Source organism: Notolepis coatsorum (assembly GCF_963971535.1).
Source record: "Notolepis coatsorum genome assembly, chromosome: 17".
Taxonomy (NCBI): Eukaryota; Metazoa; Chordata; class Actinopteri; order Aulopiformes; family Paralepididae; genus Notolepis; species Notolepis coatsorum.
The window spans coordinates 97,667,767-97,686,153 of NC_140181.1; the positions used below are offsets into that span (position 1 = coordinate 97,667,767).

Genomic DNA, 18,387 nt, shown 5'->3' on the forward strand with positions numbered 1-18,387 from the left:
AGATAGATTCAGCCAACCACGCACTCTAATTGGAAAATTATTATAACACAGAGATGAAAAATAATGATTTTCTTATTTGTTTATTTTATATATTTTTTTACTAGTCACATTTTTGGGGAAGCTTGGCTTCCGTTGGCTTTCATGAATAGTCGCCACTGCTTTGACACGCTGCCAGGAAGAGCTGGAATCTAACCGGGAACCTTCCCATACCTGATGGCTGCTCTACCTCCTGAGCCTTAGTAAGCTCAGTAAATAATCACCAAGAATGTTTCTCCAACATTACTAGACATCATCCCAAGATTCATGCCAGACAACTACACCCTGTAACGACGTCCAATGCCTCCATGACTGGAATAGGTAACTGGTAATATAGTCTAATCTTCATTCGAGGAAACGGCGCGGATCAGAGATGAAACAGCTCATTCATTGTGAAGACTATTGCCTATTCAACCCATTCAAGCAAGCAAGCAAGCAAGTGCCAAAATTAAGCTGTCTACAGCTGATTCTTTTAGAAAGCGAGGGGAGAGGAGAGGGAAGAGCATGATGAGGGAGAGACGTAGCCACTGAAGGGTGCAGAGAATGACCGCTGTCTCATCCCCTCCCGACTCATACTACAAGTCAGCAGGAAGGGTACAACTCTTACAGCTGAGTAACAATGTTCATCAAATAGTGCTGAAACGTGGGTGCTGCAGTGTTGACTGCATAGTAGTAAAGACATATTTACTACTCATATTTACTACTCACTGCGACAATACAGAAGGTTAACCCTTTCACTGCCACACAACAAAGGGTTAACCTTTCACTACCAGACTACAGACGGTTAACCGTCTGCAGTCTGGTAGTGAAAGGGTTAACCTTCTGTAGTGTGGTAGTGAAAGGGTTAATATGTATGATAATTAAAGACTTCATGGCTTCAGATAGAAGTTTACCTGAATACATTGCTATTATTATTAGGGCATGCCACCTGGCGTACATTTGCATTCCACTGAGCGCAACTTTCTTGTTTAATCTATTACTGTCTATCTATTGCTTCTCATAGGGAAGTCTGTGACATCAAATGTTTGTTTTATAAAGGACACACATATCTTACTAACATGGGAGAGTAAATGATCCGTTTGGTAATTTTACTATATCCACAATGGACCTTGAAGCCGTGTACTCCGATAAAAACGTACCCTTTCATAGCAGACAAAACAGACATAACAAAATGCAAATATTGTTTTTTAAGCCGAGTCCTGCATATACGCAAAAATAGGCTATCTCATTGTTACTTACTGTAAACTGTTTTAGAACTCTAGCTAGCTACATAGATAGTAAAGTAAAGCATTTCAGCAAAGCAATGCTTTGGCTATCAATCACAGATAGTGGAACATAGCGTTTCTCAGCGACTACAGGCCAGTCGCTCTGACGTCACACGTCATGAAGACGTTTGAGAGACTGGTCCTGCAACACCTCAAGCCCCTGCAGTTTGCATACCAGGCAAACATCGGGGTGGAGGACGCCATCATCTACATCAGGGGTCAGCAACCTTTTTGACATGGAGTGCCTGTTTGAAATATAGTTGTAACTAGTGTGCCTCAACAATATTCCATGCATCGTAATTTTTTTTCCTCATAATCAGGTATTTTTAATGATAATTTTTACATTATTACATTATTATTGTTATTGTTATTATTAACAATATTATTATGATGGTTGTATCCACCCTAAATCTGAGTTGGGGGGGGGGGTGCAATGCAGACAAACAGCTGCATACAGTGCAACCATTTCACTCACATTTGCCCATTCATTTTTGGACACATCACACACCATCGGTGTGTGTACTGTACGCGTGTAGCTTTATGCCAAGCAAGCAGTGCAAAAATTTACCGTAGTGGCGTGCAGTAATGCGCCTTTCATTTTCCGCCGCCCAGCGCCCAGGTCGCGCGGAAATAGGCTGTCTATTGCCATTCTCTTTGACAAACTCTAACCTTAACCAGCTCCTTAACAACGCCTAAACTTAACCGTTCTAACCTTAACCAACTCCGAAACAATGCCTAACCTTAACCTTAACCTTAACCATGCCTAACCTTAACCATAGAAATTATATTGCCATTCTCTTTGACAAACTCTAACCTTAACCAGCTCCTTAACAGCGCCTAAACTTAACCGTTCTAACCTTAACCAACTCCGAAACAATGCCTAACCTTAACCTTAACCATGCCTAACCTTAACCGGCGAAAGAATACACGTTAAAAAAAAATCACGTTAAAAAATATTTTCGATGGGATTCGAACTCGCCAGCAAACGAGCCATAGGATCCACAGCCATGTGGCCTTGCCAATTGAGCTATTGCTAGATACTGAATAAGGGGCGGTGACTTATATATATTGAGCTCCGCTCGAGGCGGGATCTCATGCGCATGCGCGGGCACCTCGCGCGAGCACGCCGGCGCACGCACGCACCTGAGCGAGCACGCCGCCGCCGGTGCACGCACGGTAGCATTTGTCTGAAAAGAAGGGCGCTTTACCGCACTGGCGTGCGGTGACGAATGCGGAAGCATTTTTGCACTGCTTGCTTGGCATAAAGCTACAGGCGTACTGTACGTGTGCTGTCATAGCTCCACCTACAGGCCTAATGGAGAACACCAGTATGTGAATGTGAGGTATATCGTGTAAATAAGTTTTGATTGATCGCAAGACTACACTGTAAAAAAAATTATAATAAGTTACCAGAACTTAAAAATATTGAGTTCAGTTACTGTGCAGTAAGGTTTTCAGTTTTCAATCCATAATAAGTTAACAGAAAAATAAGTACACAACCACATTATTTCAACCTAATAAAACTATGTTTATTGTCATTGTTTTAAGAACACACGTTGACTTGGTAATACTCACATTTTGAGTAAAAAACACTTTAATCGCCGAAAACGCTGAAACACGTCTTTCCCCGCCATGCTCATTTGATATCAATATTTCAAAAATCTGTGATCGAAATCATATTTCTCCCCCGGAGACATGAGATGTACTGTTGAGCCCCTCTCAACTCTCCAACGGTTCAAGAGCGCCATCTGGTGGCCGATCGGCGGATCGCCCAGGGCAGAAACAGGAAGTGGAAGCTGGTGCTCATTTCAATTCGGTCCGATCACTCGCTAATAGTCCCAGGACTCGAGCTGATCACAACGGATAGCAATCCGTTACCAATAACTCGATAAACAACATGATTTGGACGTATATACTATTATACAACCTGGAAATGGATCGGATATTTCTATATCCCATAATAGAAAAATTTCTGTTCCACGCTCATCTCCCAACGGCGCGAGGAAGCTACGGTGAGTTTCAGCGTTATTTTTTTAACGTCTTCGATACTAACTGCTCTAATGATCATATCACCCACACTAGATGAATCATCTAACGTTGACCACGGAATTATAAACGACCCCCCCCCCCCATCCGGTCATCATCAGATCATACGTAGTAACTCCTAGAAGCACGTCCAGTTGACATTTTTTATCTTGCACAGATTCCTACCAAACTATTTTATCATCAATATAATGCATTTGGGGCTATAAATCAAGTTCTGGAGAAAGCTGCAGAAAACGATAAAAACATACTTCTACTTTAGACCGTATTTTAGTATGAATATGTGAATGAAAAAGTATAACGTTGCTACACCCTGAACAATAGATATAGGACGTTGAATGGGCCATAGTAATGTCAATTTAGCAATACAATTAAAAAAAGTTATAGCCCTGCAAAGAAGGGGAACTTCTCCATGTTAAATAGGGCTGGTGAGGGATGGTAAATTATGAATTTAACCCCGGCGATCAAAGTGCATGTGCAATGTTCAATGAAATAGAAAAATAAATAATACAATTTGTTAATTAATCCCACTGGTCACAATGGTGACCGTAATAATGTTTTTGTTATAAGGCTCTGCAAATGTTACTGAATGATGTAGCAATGTATTTCCAGCTAAATTGAAATAATAAACAAATAAAGGGTCTCAATTAAATATGTGGTAGTAAAAAGAACCTGTGGGAGGATTTCAACAAGATAAATGCGACAACAGTGCAAAATATTTCACTATAATATTTCAAAGCACCAAAAAAATCTTTTAATGCTGCCCCCTGTGCCTATGAAAATGCCCCCGCGTGTCTATGCAGGCACGCGTGCCTAGGGTTGCCTACCCCTGATCTACATGCTCCACAGAGAGTACACGCACCTGGAGAAGCCGTGCAGCTCAGTGAGGATTATGTTCTTTGATTTCTCCAGTGCCTTCAACACCATCCAGCCGTCACTGCTAGCGGAGAAGCTCTCTGTGATGCAGCTGGAGCACGGATTGGTGGTTTGGATCAAGGACTACCTCACTGAGAGACCGCAGTACGTCAGACTAAAGGACAGTCCTGATGTACTGGTGAGCAACACCGGCGCCCCCCAAGGAACTGTGCTGTCACCCTTCCTCTTCACCCTCTATACCTCAGACTTCTGCCGCAACTCAAGCGGGTGCCACCTGCAGAAGTTCTCTGACGACTCCTCCATCGTAAGCTACATCACCGACGATGATGAGGAGGAGTACAGAGCTCTGGTGGAGAGCTTTGTGGGGTGGAGCGACAGCAACCACCTCCAACTCAACACCAGTAAGACGTTGGAGCCGGTGGTGGAGTTCTGGAGGGGCAAGAAGAGCCCCTTCCCCCGATTCCCATCACCATCCGAGGGGAGGAGGTGGAGGTGGTGGAGTCATATAAGTTCCTTGGGGTACAGCTGAACAATAAACTGGACTGGTCGGACAACACAGAGGCCCTCTACAGGAAGGGACAGAGCAGGGTGTTCTTCCTGAGGAGACTCGGATCCTTCAACGCGTGCAATAGACTGCTGCAGTCATTTTACCAGTCTAGTGGCCAGCGTCCTCTTCTATGCTGTGGCATGCTGGGGGGGCTACATCAACTCGAGGGACACCAACTAACTGAACAAGCTGGTGAGGAAGGCTAGCTCCGTGGTGGGAGTTGAGTTGGTCAGACTAGAGGTGATGGCAGAGAGAGGGATGAGAAGAAAGCTGGCTGCTATCCTGGAGAATCCCTCCCACCCCCTCTACGACGAGCTAGTCAAGATGAGAAGCACGTTCAGCCACAGACTCATACCCCCCCCCCCCCCCCCCCGACACTCAACTAACCGCCTCGGGCAGTCCTTCATACCAGCGGCCATCAGGCTCCACAACAGTGGGCAGGGACTGCTGCCAGACATCCAACTAGAACTAATAGGAACCCAAGGAGGACAATAACACTACCTTATGTGAATACTGCACCTTATGTGAATACTGTGATACTGTGAATTCTGTATATTTCAGTTAGTTAGAGAGTAAATTATAACACTACCATATGCATACTGTATATTTCAGTTAAGATAGTAAATTATTAGGGATGCTCGATATTGGCTTTTTTACCAATACCGATATACCGATATTGTCCAACTCTTAATTTCCGATACCGATATCAACCGATACCGATATATGCAGATATATCCAAGTTCAGCTCCAACTCCATAGTGAAGTTTGCGGACGACACAGTGGTGGTGGGGCTGATCTCGGACAACGACGAGAAGGCCTACCGGGAGGAGGTTGAGGTACTGGAACGCTGGTGCCAGGACAACAGCCTGCTCCTGAACATTGGTAAAACCAAGGAGCTGATCGTGGATTATAGGAGAGGACAGCAGGAGACACACACACCACTGAGGATAAACGGGGCTACCGTGGACAGGGTGAGCAGCTTTAAGCACCTGGGGGTCCACATCGCAGAGGATCTGACATGGACAACACACATAGACTCAGTCGTAAAAAAGGCGAAGCAACGCCTCTACCATCTGAGACAGTTAAGGAAGTTCCGAGTATCTGGGAAGATACTCCAGTCCTTCTACTCCGGAGCTGTAGAGAGCATCTTGACTGGAAACATCACTGCCTGGTATGGAAACAGCACGGCACAGGACAAGAAGGCCCTACAGAGAGTGGTGCCGTGCGTACCACGGCACGGGTATTGCACTACCACCCCTGCAGGTTCAAATCCAGAGCCTGCAGAATAATGAAAGACCCTCACCACCCCAACAACAGCCTGTTCATGCTGCTGAGGTCAGGCAGACGCCTGCGAACACCAGCTACTAGGACGGAGAGACTTCGGCTCAGCTTCTTCCCCCAGGCCATCAGAGCCTTGAACACTGAACTCTCCACACACAAGCACACATGAGCACACACACGACACACACACTGTACACGCTCACACACTAGCAGCCACTTTAACATGAGCAAGCACACACTCATGCTGCACACGCCCACACTTACGGCCACTAAGGAAAGGTCACTTTAAAAATAGTATAGTATAACCTGAGATTGTATAAATTAGCATGTACAGAAAGACCCAGTGCCTCATCCGTAGCTAACAGTGTATTGCACTACCAAAGGACCTAGCATGTCCTCCATGCTCTGTAAATAACTTATGTACATATACCGATATGCCCTACTATGTTACTTGTTTATTGCACAATGTTGTTCTATTGGATTCTATTATATGTTATTACTACTGTATTGCACATCGTTGTGGGCAAGACCACCCGCATTTCATTGTATACTTGTATGCCGTGACAAATAAAACTCTTGACTTGACTTGACTTGGCCCCCCCCCCCCAAAACTGAATAATTTCAGGTAATTAACATTATATATCTCTTGTCGTGTAATTAACACAACATTATGCATACTTTGACAATAAATAAAATAATCATTTCTTCTTACTTGCTTGCCTGGGTAAATAAAGGTTAAATAAATGTACAAACAAATTATTTTTTTTTTTTTTTTAAACCGATACCGATATTTTCCGATATCACATTTGTATGCCAATATCGGCCGATAATATCGGTAGGCCGATAATATCGGACATCCCTAGTCACATTACAGACACATTCCAGCCCGTTTATCCATTAAACTATCAGACTCGATTTGTGAAGAAAGACACTATTATATATGTTTATATGTGTATATTTAGGAATATTTATAAAAATAATAAGTTTTAAATAAAGTAAAAAGAAAATCAGGTTCAAATTCAGGCTTAGGCCTGTTTATAAAACTACATCATACATGGCAGTGAGATTCATTGTTCTTGTATATGCTCTCGTATTATTGTTTATATAGGCTACCCAATACCGACATCAAAATAGATTGTATGCATCTACAAATCATATGCAGCAGGTAGAAAATTGACTGAAAATCCGTCGCGATTTGGAATAAAATTGAGGAGAACTTGGGTATTAATCGAACAAAACGGAAAAAGGCAGTCATATTCCAGCACGGTCTTTATTAGTTAATATGGTCTTTAAGTTAATAGATATAATATCCGACATCACCGTACGTGTACATGTCTGTCAGCCTGCGTATTTCTCCATAACATGCTTTGGGGGTGTCCCATTACCGTATATGGTTAATTACGGGCGGTGCTATATGCAAATACGTAAAACCGCGCACAAGCTGCAGCGTAGGATCAAAGTGATATTTATCAAGACGGGTGTGCGTACGACCTGTGTACGCACGTGTGATAAATCCCGTTTTTTTGTGCGTACACACATTCTAAATTATGTGCTTAAGAACAAAGATAGAACACTTTCTAAGAATTGTTGAAATGAGGGCCCAGGTTCCGGAACAACAGCTCCAAACGAGCTAGGTGTGGAAACGCCCTTACTCAAGCACTGCACTTAAAGGTGTTCGGTTCAGTTATGCTGCTCTGATTATGTCATCTTGGAGTTGACAGGCTTCACATTATTCATATGAATATAGTAGAGTAAAAAGTACAATATCATACTTCTGAAGTATAAACAAACTATACAATATAAATGATCATTCTGTGTAATATATTTATCTGTGTCAAAGATTTAGCCAATTTTGAGCATTGTACTACACTTGAGGTGTAGTTTGAGGAATTATAATAGAATGTTTGGAATCTGTCCTCTGGAACCACTCCCAAACATTCCATGCAGGGCAATACACATCAGTCATACCTATGTATAAATATAAAACAAAATATGTTTTAACTCAAAACAAACATCTTTGATTCAGAACTGTCTGTTTTACTGTTTTATTGCAGTCGTTTATTTATACTTATTATTAACTTGAAAATTCTACTAAATTGAAATATCCATTTATGTACAATTCTGATCTACTTGCACTTTACTTGAGTATTTTCATTCTAGGGAACTTTACTTGTATTTTTACTCCACTACATTTCAAAGGAAATATTGTACTTTTTACTCCACCATATTTATCTGAACCCATCAGATACTAGTTACTTTGAAGACAAATATTTTGTATAGAAAACGTAGAACACTCCCACACACTGGAATACACAAAGTAAAAAGTGTATGCTCAAATTGCATCAAAAACGTATTTTATTAATAAAAACCATATCACAACAAAAAAACATATCAATAGACTGCGTACATGGATACAAAAGAATATCAAAAACGATTAGGGTTACCTCATTATCCCTAGAGATGACAAATATCAATGGTGTGCATTATGTAATCTGGTCAGATATGGAATGGTAGACTTGTAGACAGTTCTCGTCCTCATGGGGCAGAGCTTTCTAGCCTGTCTAGTAGTCCCTACCAGACACAGAGCAGTATGTTGGGAGGAATAGCTCATTCATCGTGTAGAATGCATACTTTTACTTTAGATACCTAAGTACATTCAATATCAATATTCAATATCAAATACTTTTAGTAGAATTCTGAATGGAGGACTTTTACTTTTACCCTATTTTATTTGGGTATTTTTACTTAAGTAAAGGAACTGTGTACTTCTGTGATTCAGAGTTAACAGCTTGATCAGATATAATTAACTATCATTTAGAACACCTGTAAAGCGGAGTGATACATGAATAGAAGTCCCAGTGCTGTTGTACTCTATATCAGCACTCATGGAATGTCCAATCAAATAACTTGTTCGGAACTAACTGTTGTATAATGAACAATAACAATTCATTCTACTCTATTGTTATTTTAAGTGCTGCCATGACAACTGAAATTCTGAAGGAACACTTGACTTGACCCTTGACACTTGACCAGTTGTGAAAGTGAGTCAGCGCCGTTCAGTTCTGCGTAGTAAAATAATTATTGCTGGTATGGAGACTGGAAAGAGAAGCTCTTTGTTATTTTGTTATTCTGACCATTGAATAAAGCTGGTATTCATTAAAGGGTATATATTTCAAATATATGTTTGTAATGTTCTCTAACGTCATTTATTTAAAATCCCATAGCGGCAGGTTACAAAAGCAGCAGATATTCTTGCATGTTGTCTGCATCCCTAGAGCTGCACCAATAAAACAGCATTAATGTCCAAACACAGGTGTACACATGAAGCTGCTCAACTACCCTGGATTCCAGGACACCACAGGAGACAATACAACCAGTTTGGAGCAGGAGGAGGTGGGAGAGAGGAATTGTGTCTGACTGGTTCCTCCACATTGGGGAGCATTGGGGACATACCTGTACTTACTATCATGCCACACCTATTGTCCAAGGCTATAAAATAGTCATCCACCTGAGGAGTGGTACCTAACCGAGCCTCTCCAAGCCTTCAAGCTCATCACAGCAGGGACGACCACACAACGCTATCCACCATGAGTCTGAGGAGCAAGCACAGCGGCCACCCAGGGATGTACAGCTCTTCTGGGGGCTTCAGCAGCCGGTCCATGGGCTCCTCCTCCAGCACCAGGTTCAGCGTGTCCACACCACTGGGCTCCACCATCACCCCGGTGACCATCAACAAGAGCCTGTTGACCCCACTCAACGTGGACATAGACCCCGCCATCCAAGCCGTCCGCACCCGGGAGAAGGACCAGATTAAGGGCCTCAACAACCGCTTTGCATCCTACATTGATAAGGTGAGGAACCAGCCATTTGATATGGTCACTGTTGAGAGAATTCAATGTCTTGTTGTCTATGTTGAGAGAGTTCAATGTATTGTTGTCTTATGTAGATTGAAAAAGTTAATTGCTTCATATAATTTATGTCTTACAGCAGTGGTTCTTTTCATATCCAGCCCCCCCCCACATTGAGACGTAACAGGCCAGGGACCCCTATTTGATAAGATAGACCCCTATTCGATGAGAGAAGATGTTTGTTGTTGGATATGATTTGTGATAACTGTCTATACTGTAGGAGGGGAGATAACAGCAGAGAGAATGAAACCTGTGATCAGAATAGTAATTCTTATGTTCTTATCCTCTCATTGCGTTACTTATTGTGAATAAATTATTGTGTTCCCAGACCCCACTTTGAGAACCACTGTCTTAAATTATTCAGATAGACATAATGTGAATGTATTACAGTGATTCAGAATTGATCAGAAAATGTGGGTGAAAGACGTTTTTAATGTCAGAAATATAGTATTTTTTGTAGCCTCCTTCATCCTTTGTTTAATGATTCAGGAAAAGCAATATACTGTACATCCTAACAATTAGAGAAGGCATCATAAATCATAATCACGCAGTCATAAATCTTGAATGTCAGCACTGATTAGCGGTGTATTTGATACTGACACATGTGTGTCCCAGGTGCGATTCCTGGAGCAACAAAACAAAATGCTGGAGACCAAGTGGAACCTGCTGGACGGACAGACTGCAGCCACATCTAACGTTGAGCCAATGCTGAAAGCGTACATCGCCGACCTGCAAAGACAGCTGGCCGCGATCACTAATGACAAGGACAGACTGGACATTGAGAATAAGTCTATGCACAACAGTGTAGAAGATTACAAGTCAAAGTAAGACCTGTGTGGCGAAATACCTGTTGTAGTAGTAGTAGTAGTAGTAGTAGTAGTAGTAGTAGTAGTAGTAGTAGTAGTAGTAGTAGTAGTAGTAGTAGTAGTAGTAGTAGTAGTAGTAGTAGTAGTAGTAGTAGTAGTAGTAGTAGTAGTAGTAGTAGTAGTAGTAGTAGTAGTAGTAGTAGTAGTAGTAGTAGTAGTAGTAGTAGTAGTAGTAGTAGTAGTAGTAGTAGTAGTAGTAGTAGTAGTAGTAGTAGTAGTAGTAGTAGTAGTAGTAGTAGTAGTAGTAGTAGTAGTAGTAGTAGTAGTAGTAGTAGTAGTAGTAGTAGTAGTAGTAGTAGTAGTAGTAGTAGTAGTAGTAGTAGTAGTAGTAGTAGTAGTAGTAGTAGTAGTAGTAGTAGTAGTAGTAGTAGTAGTAGTAGTAGTAGTAGTAGTAGTAGTAGTAGTAGTAGTAGTAGTAGTAGTAGTAGTAGTAGTAGTAGTAGTAGTAGTAGTAGTAGTAGTAGTAGTAGTAGTAGTAGTAGTAGTAGTAGTAGTAGTAGTAGTAGTAGTAGTAGTAGTAGTAGTAGTAGTAGTAGTAGTAGTAGTAGTAGTAGTAGTAGTAGTAGTAGTAGTAGCAGCAGCATGTAGTGAAATGCCTGTAGTAAGATAAGATATTCCTTTACTGATCCTCTTGGGGAAATGCAGGCATCATACCAGCATGGAGGGGGGAGGTATGGGCATGGTAATAGTAGAAGACATAAATATAGGCAATACAATTATAGTACAGTAGAAAAGTTAAAAAATAACAACAACACTTAGAATCTGAATATATACTATGAGTAAGTAATAGTAGTAGCAGAATGTAGTGAAATGCCTGTGAAAGAACACAAGCTGACATTAAATATCTGATATATGGTGGACTGGTTCTGTTGGAGTAACTACTAGTCTGTTTAGAGATAGGTGGTCACCCCAGGTTCTGTAATACATCTGGATTCATAGATACTGAGGGTATTTTACGTTTTGAAACCTACCTATCTCCTAATTCTGCTCTGTCTGGTTCCAGGTATGAGGTGGAGATCAACAAGAGGAACGGCGCAGAGAATGAATTCGTCCTGCTGAAAAAGGTACATAGTCAAGACCAGATACTGCATGTATACAAATGTGCTGTTCTTTCCAATACCTTTTCTATGTGATCACACCAGGTACACCTTGCTTTCCAGAGTTCATTAAGTAACACAATGTCTTAAGCAACAAGACTTTAATACATATCACTGTTGTTATTGTGCAAATGTATTGATTGATTGATTGATTGATTGAAAATTGTATTCATAGATTGCAGAATGGGTACAATACAGTACGACTCAATACACAGTACACAATTGTTAAGGGGATGCAGACCAGAGAAAGACTTGTCTTTCGTCTTGTTTACATCAGGGTCCCCCATTTTCAATTCATAACAATCAATCAACAATCAATTCATATTAACGTGACCTTGTCTCACAGTGTGATAAAAGGTATCTGGGAAATCTGTTTTCATCTGAAGTCTTGTTTCTCACCGTTTGCAGGACGTGGATTCTGGTTATCTTTCTAGGGTGGATCTGGAGGACAGAGTTTCTGGCATGGCAGACAAAATCAACTTCCTCAAGCACCTCTATGACGAGGTGAACCATCAATAGACAATTCCTGTAACTGATACAGAATACTGTTTACTTCGTTTAGAATTATACGGTACTAGAGAATAATACTCACATAATTGTATATTAAGTTGTACAATTATCAACTAAATACTTACAAGGACACAGTGTCATAGATGCAAAGCGAAATGGTCTTAGTGCAATGCATGAGAGCCGCCACTAGGGGCAGAGTGGCTAAATGTGAGTGATTGAGTGAGTGAGTGAGTGAGTTAGTGATTGAGTGAGTGAGTGAGCGAAAGAGAGAGAGAGTTAGTGAGTGAGGTGCCTCGCCTCTAAACACTTTTTTTTAATGTGTATGAAATCGGGGCTGCTAAAAGTAGGTAAAATTGGTCTATCTCAAACCTGCCCTTTTTTCTTGATCCTCCAATCACAACTGCTGTGAGGGAAGCAAGTTGTGATTGAAGGATCAAGAAAAGTGGGCAGAGTTTGTAATGAGATTTGATGTTGACAATTTTAGAGATAAAAAACACTAGGTTCCATTTAACTATATTTTCCAGCTGTCACTCATACTCAGCAGAGTCAAGTCAAGAGTTTTATTTGTCACGGCATACAAACATACAGTGAAATGCGGGGGCCGGGGGTCATCTCTAGAGGGGGGTCATCTCTATGAAAGCGGCCCACCACCAAGAATAATGACCTCAAGTCTCTTGCCTTTAACATCCTATCAAAGGTCATTTGAAAGAGGAGCTCAAACAGAGTGTCTTTTAGACACCTTTTCAGTTTGCTTATAGGGTCAAACGAGGTGCAGGGATGCTACTGTACCATCACCTCGCTTTGATGTCCTGGATAAGAGGTACAGTAGCAAGAGCTATGGCCCAGTAGTTGATGATTTTGTTCATTGGCATGATGCTTTAAAAAGGAAATACACACACATTTATATATTTTTTTCTTTTTCTTTTTACAGCTCATGTCTCAAAAGCAAAAGATAGTGTGTAGATTTAAAAACACTTCTGCAGAGCAGTGTCACAAAGGGTCAGACAGTTGCCTTGGTAACCACTTATTATAAGTACCTGGACATTGGTTGAAATTCTGCTATAATTGGTTATATATTGACATACTGTGCATGAAAGGTTTAGTTTCAGTTTAGTTATGGCCATGAAATATGTGTTTTTTTATAATCTACTTTTTTCTCCCCCCTTTTTCTGTCATTTTTCTCCCATCCCAATTTCCTCTCGTGCCAATTCTCCCTCCCCTGTCCTGATTGTTGCTCGCATGTGCCCCCCACTGGCCGGTCGTAGGGAGGATAGAAGCCCATCACATGTCCCTTCCGATACATGTGGAGGCAGCCAGTCACTTCTTTTCACCTGCCAGCGCGGACTCTCATTGGCGAGGAGTAACGTGTAGGAGGCTCACACTGCCCCCGCCATTTTCCTGTCTTTGGTGTGCAGGCGCCCTGACCGACCTGTAGGAGTCGCTGTTTACAATGACCAGACTACCACCCTTCGACTCCCCTCCCGCTAACTCTGCCAATTGAGTCAGTATGACGGCCGGCCCAAGCCGGAGGCAACGCTGACAGCCGGATTCGAGACCGGTGTCTCTTGCGTTGGTGACGAGTGCAATGTCCGCTGCGCCACCCAGCCGCCTAAGACTTTGTGTTTTACTTTTTATATTTGCTGCAACACCCATCGCCTACCTAAATAAACCATCCTTAGACAACAATCCTCTCATTAACTGTATATACTGATATACTATACTGTATACCACTGTATAATCATTATATAGTAATTGTATACTACATTTAAAAAAAAAATGTATCCACTTTTTCTCCTTATTTTTCTATTTTTTCTCCCATCCCAATTTCGCCTCGCCAATTCTCCCCTCCCCTGTCTCGAACGTTGCTAGACTATGCCTCCCACTGGTCGGCTGCAGTGAGGACCAAGCCTTGCATCACGTGTCCCCTCCGGTACACGAGGAGGCAGCTGTCGCATCTTTTCACCTGAACAGCGCGATCTCTCAGTGGCGAGGAGTAACGCGTGGGAGGCTCACGCTGCCCCCGATACTTCCTGATTCTGCTGTACAGGCGCACCAACCGACCTGTAGGAGTCGCTGTCCACAACGTCCAATCCCCACCCACCGGCTTTCCCACCCTCTAACACTGCCAATTGTGTTAGTATGACGACCGGCCAAGCCGGTAGCAATGCAGAGAGCTGGGCTCGATACCAGCATATCCTGCGTTAGTGGCGAGCGCCTTGCCCACTGCGCCACTCAGCCGCCCTACATTTTACAATTATTTGATTGTATTCTAAATGTGTAATGTCTATGAACTATGAATTATGTGTCTATGGATAAGGAAATACTGTACTCTGTGTAGTTTGTTTTCATAGAGTTGTCTTCTTCCTTCCCACACATGCAGGAGCTGCGTGAGCTGCAGGACAGTCTGAAGGAGGTCTCTGTGGTGGTGCAGATGGACAACTCCCGTGGGCTGAACATGGATCACATTGTGTCCGAGGTGAAGCTACAGTATGAGGACATTGCTCAACGCAGCCGCGAAGAATCTGAACGCTGGTACAAGAGCAAGGTGAGGAGCCGGTATAGAAGACCAAGAACAGAACCAATTACATTACATTATTTTATTTCTTCTTGTTGTTATTATTATTATTATTATTATTATTATTATTATTATTATTATTATTATTATTATTATTATTATTATTATTATTATTATTATTATTATTATTATTATTATTATTATTATTATTATTATTATTATCTTTGGTATATATATATATATATATATATATATTTTTTTTTTTTTTTTTTACTTTTAGTGTAGGGAATAGCACAGGGGGTCAAATAGTTTAATTAAAACCAAAACATTTATTCAATCTTTATTTAATCTGGAAGGATCATTGAGAGCAAGCTCTCATTTACAATGACGTAGAGAAAAACAAAACATAATAAATACAACAACAACAAAAAACTATAGAGAAACAGTCAATCAATTAAACATTTTAAATATTTAAAAACAACTACAGACTGTGGTGAAGTGGTTTGCTATTAACGATTTAAACTGACCAATAGATACTAATGAATTGAGTTTTAAAGTGCATTGCAACACATTCCATGTTTCTGGGGCACAGAAGCTAAAAAAAAATCAACTGTCAACCTGCTTGTAGCATGAGGTCATCTTCAGGACTAAATCTTTTGTTTTTATCATCTGCCCAAACCAGTTTGACGAGATGGCCTGCCAAGCTGACCAGTACAACAGCGAGCTGCACAACACCAAGGGGGACATCGCTGAACTCAAACGTCAGATCCACCGTCTGCAGAATGAGATCCTGACTGTGACGTCACATGTGAGGAGAGACTGACGAGTACAGGAGAGCAACCAATGGGTTCATAATCCCTAGTGACAGACCCCACATTCAACTCACGTTTAGAGTTGAAGATTTAGTCTGTGTGCTGCTCCTTGTCACAATCCAAAGAGTCTACTTAGATGGCACTTTCACAGCCAGAATCAGAAAGGTCTTTATTGCCAAGTAGTTTACACAATACAAGGAATTTGATTTGGTCCTTTGGTGCGACATTAACGGACAGACAATAATTGTTCTCCCCTATGGTAGAATAAAATAAAAGGTAGAATGAGATCAAATGGAATATAAACTAAATTTAAATAGAAGTACAATAGAATAGAATAGAATTCGGGCGGTCAGGTGGCGTAGCGGAGATTGCGTTTGTCACTAACGCCGGAGATGCTGGATTCGCCCCGCTCCCGGCGTGTCACCAGCTTGGCTGGCCGTTCACACTAATACAATTGGCAGTATTAGAGGGTGGGAAAGCTGGCGGGGTGGGTCCGGGTCGTTGTAAACAGCGACTCCTACAGTTCGGTCGGGGCTGCCTGCTCAGCGCGGATAGGATCTAAGGGGGGTAGTGTGATCCTTCCACACGTTACACCCTCTCAGTGAGAGTCCGCGCTGCCAGGTAAAAAGAAGCGGTTGATTGGCTAGACGTGTGTCGGAGGAAGCACGTGATAATAGCCTCCACTCTCCCAGACCGACTGTGGGGGGTAAGTGCGCAGCGACCAGGAAGGGGATTGGGAATTGGCATAACGACTAACATTGGGATGGGAGAAAAATTGGAGGAAAAAGGGAAAAAAAAAAAGAAAAAAAAAATAGAATAGAATTATAAAATGAAATAAATAGGCCAGGGCTGTACAGTTGTGCACGATGTGGTGGAGTATATCATAAAAATAACAATACAGTGGGATGGAATATTTAACAGGGCTGTGCAATTGAGCAGTAATGTGCAAAAAGAGTGAACAGTGAAGAATAAACAGCGAAGAACCAGGCTAAAACAAACCGAATGCTAGGTGGGAGGCTAATGTTGTCAATGTGGCACGTTGAACAGATATATGATATAAATGACTCCTAAAGGAGACGGTGTGGTCGTGAGTCGTCTGCTCTATCTGTCTGATGGTCCACCTGGCAAACCCCTCCAACCATCCTTTCAATGTTCTCAGCTTGAAAACCTGAAGGGGAAGATAATCGAAGCAGAGGAGTTCGGGGACAGGACTGTGAAGGACGCAAACGAGCGCATCAGGGACCTGGAGCTGGCTATACAGAGAGCCAAACAGGATATGGCACGCCAGGTCAGAGAGTACCAGGAGCTGATGAACGTCAAGCTGGCCCTGGACATCGAGATCTCCACATACAGGAAGCTGCTGGAGGGGGAGGAGGACAGGTGAACAAGAGCTTTTGATTTTATTTTAAAGGGGTTACTTTTAGATTTTAAAAGGTAGTTGGTTACCTTACTGGCAGGTGGACAATTGTACCAAATGGGCTCCTTGTTTTTACAAAAGAATTACAGGAAATATAAACTATGCACAATGATTTTTAAGCTAGAATGCTAGACATAAGAACCATATATAGAAAAGCTGAATGTGTACCATAAAGGGTTTTTGTGTAGTTAGTAGTTACACAAAAAAGGCTAAATGTGTTACAACCATCCTCAAGGTCCCCAGTTTCATGTAAATATCTCACCATGTATATTCTGCTCATCTCTCATCCATAGGATTGGACAGCAGAGTATCGTGAACATCCACACTGTGCAGACCCCAAGTGAGTATTTTACAACCCCAGGCGAAATGCCCTGTTAGACCTTTTAGTCCTACTTTAGACACCTATAATGGTTCAGGCAGTGGAGGTGTACTGTACTATTACCCCCCCCCCCACCCTCATTCTCCACCTTTCTCTCTTGACCCCAGTGTGCCATGTGCAGACCAGCACCAAAACAAGACAAACTCCAGTCCTCATCAAGACTGTGGAGACCCAGAACAACTCCAGAGTGTACATGTGAAGCAGCAGCATTATACCAAAGAAAACCCTTTACTGTGACTTTATCTAGTCTACTGGAAATCAACTGTACCAAATATATTATGTCTGTATATTCATTGTTTGTGTGAAATGGTGCCATAATTCTAATCTGTTTGATTGATTGATTGAAAAGTTTATTAACAGATTGCAGAATGGGTACAGTACAGTACATCTCAATACATACAATTGTTAAGGGGATGCAGACCAGAGAAAGACTTTCGTCTTGTTTACATCAGGGTCCCCCATTTTCAATTCATCATAACATATATGACATACATGACATACAGATAGACAGTACTGCTACATCTATACATTTATGACATATCAGATTTGCAAATACAGTACTGTTTGTGATACAAAAGTGTCCAGAAAAGGAGTGTATATACATTTGGCGTAGAAACTGTACATTGGAGGAGGTTGGTGGGGTGGGGTTGGGTGGGTTGGGTGAGGGCTGTACATTGGAGGTGGGGGGGGGGTTGGGTAGGGGACACACACACATTTTACACTGTACATTGGAATATTGACAAAGCCTTACTTGGTCATTTACTGTACAACTAGGTTAGGACATTTGTAGGGGCCAGTTTCGAATTGCAGTCTCACGTAGGTGTTTTTTGAGAGT

At 41.8% G+C, this 18,387-nt stretch overlaps 1 protein-coding gene across 1 annotated transcript; it reads left to right on the forward strand.

The window, feature by feature from the left end:
* The first annotated feature begins 9,552 nt into the window (after positions 1–9,552).
* Positions 9,553–18,179, forward strand: LOC311244460 (keratin, type II cytoskeletal 8-like). Its single transcript, XM_084333979.1, has 9 exons — positions 9,553–9,899; positions 10,572–10,780; positions 11,826–11,886; positions 12,328–12,423; positions 14,810–14,974; positions 15,627–15,752; positions 16,916–17,136; positions 17,467–17,513; positions 17,660–18,179. Exons 1-9 carry the CDS (start codon positions 9,636–9,638, stop codon positions 17,749–17,751), a joined length of 1,281 nt encoding a protein of 426 aa, XP_084190105.1. The 5' UTR covers positions 9,553–9,635; the 3' UTR covers positions 17,752–18,179.
* The last annotated feature ends 208 nt before the right edge of the window (positions 18,180–18,387 follow it).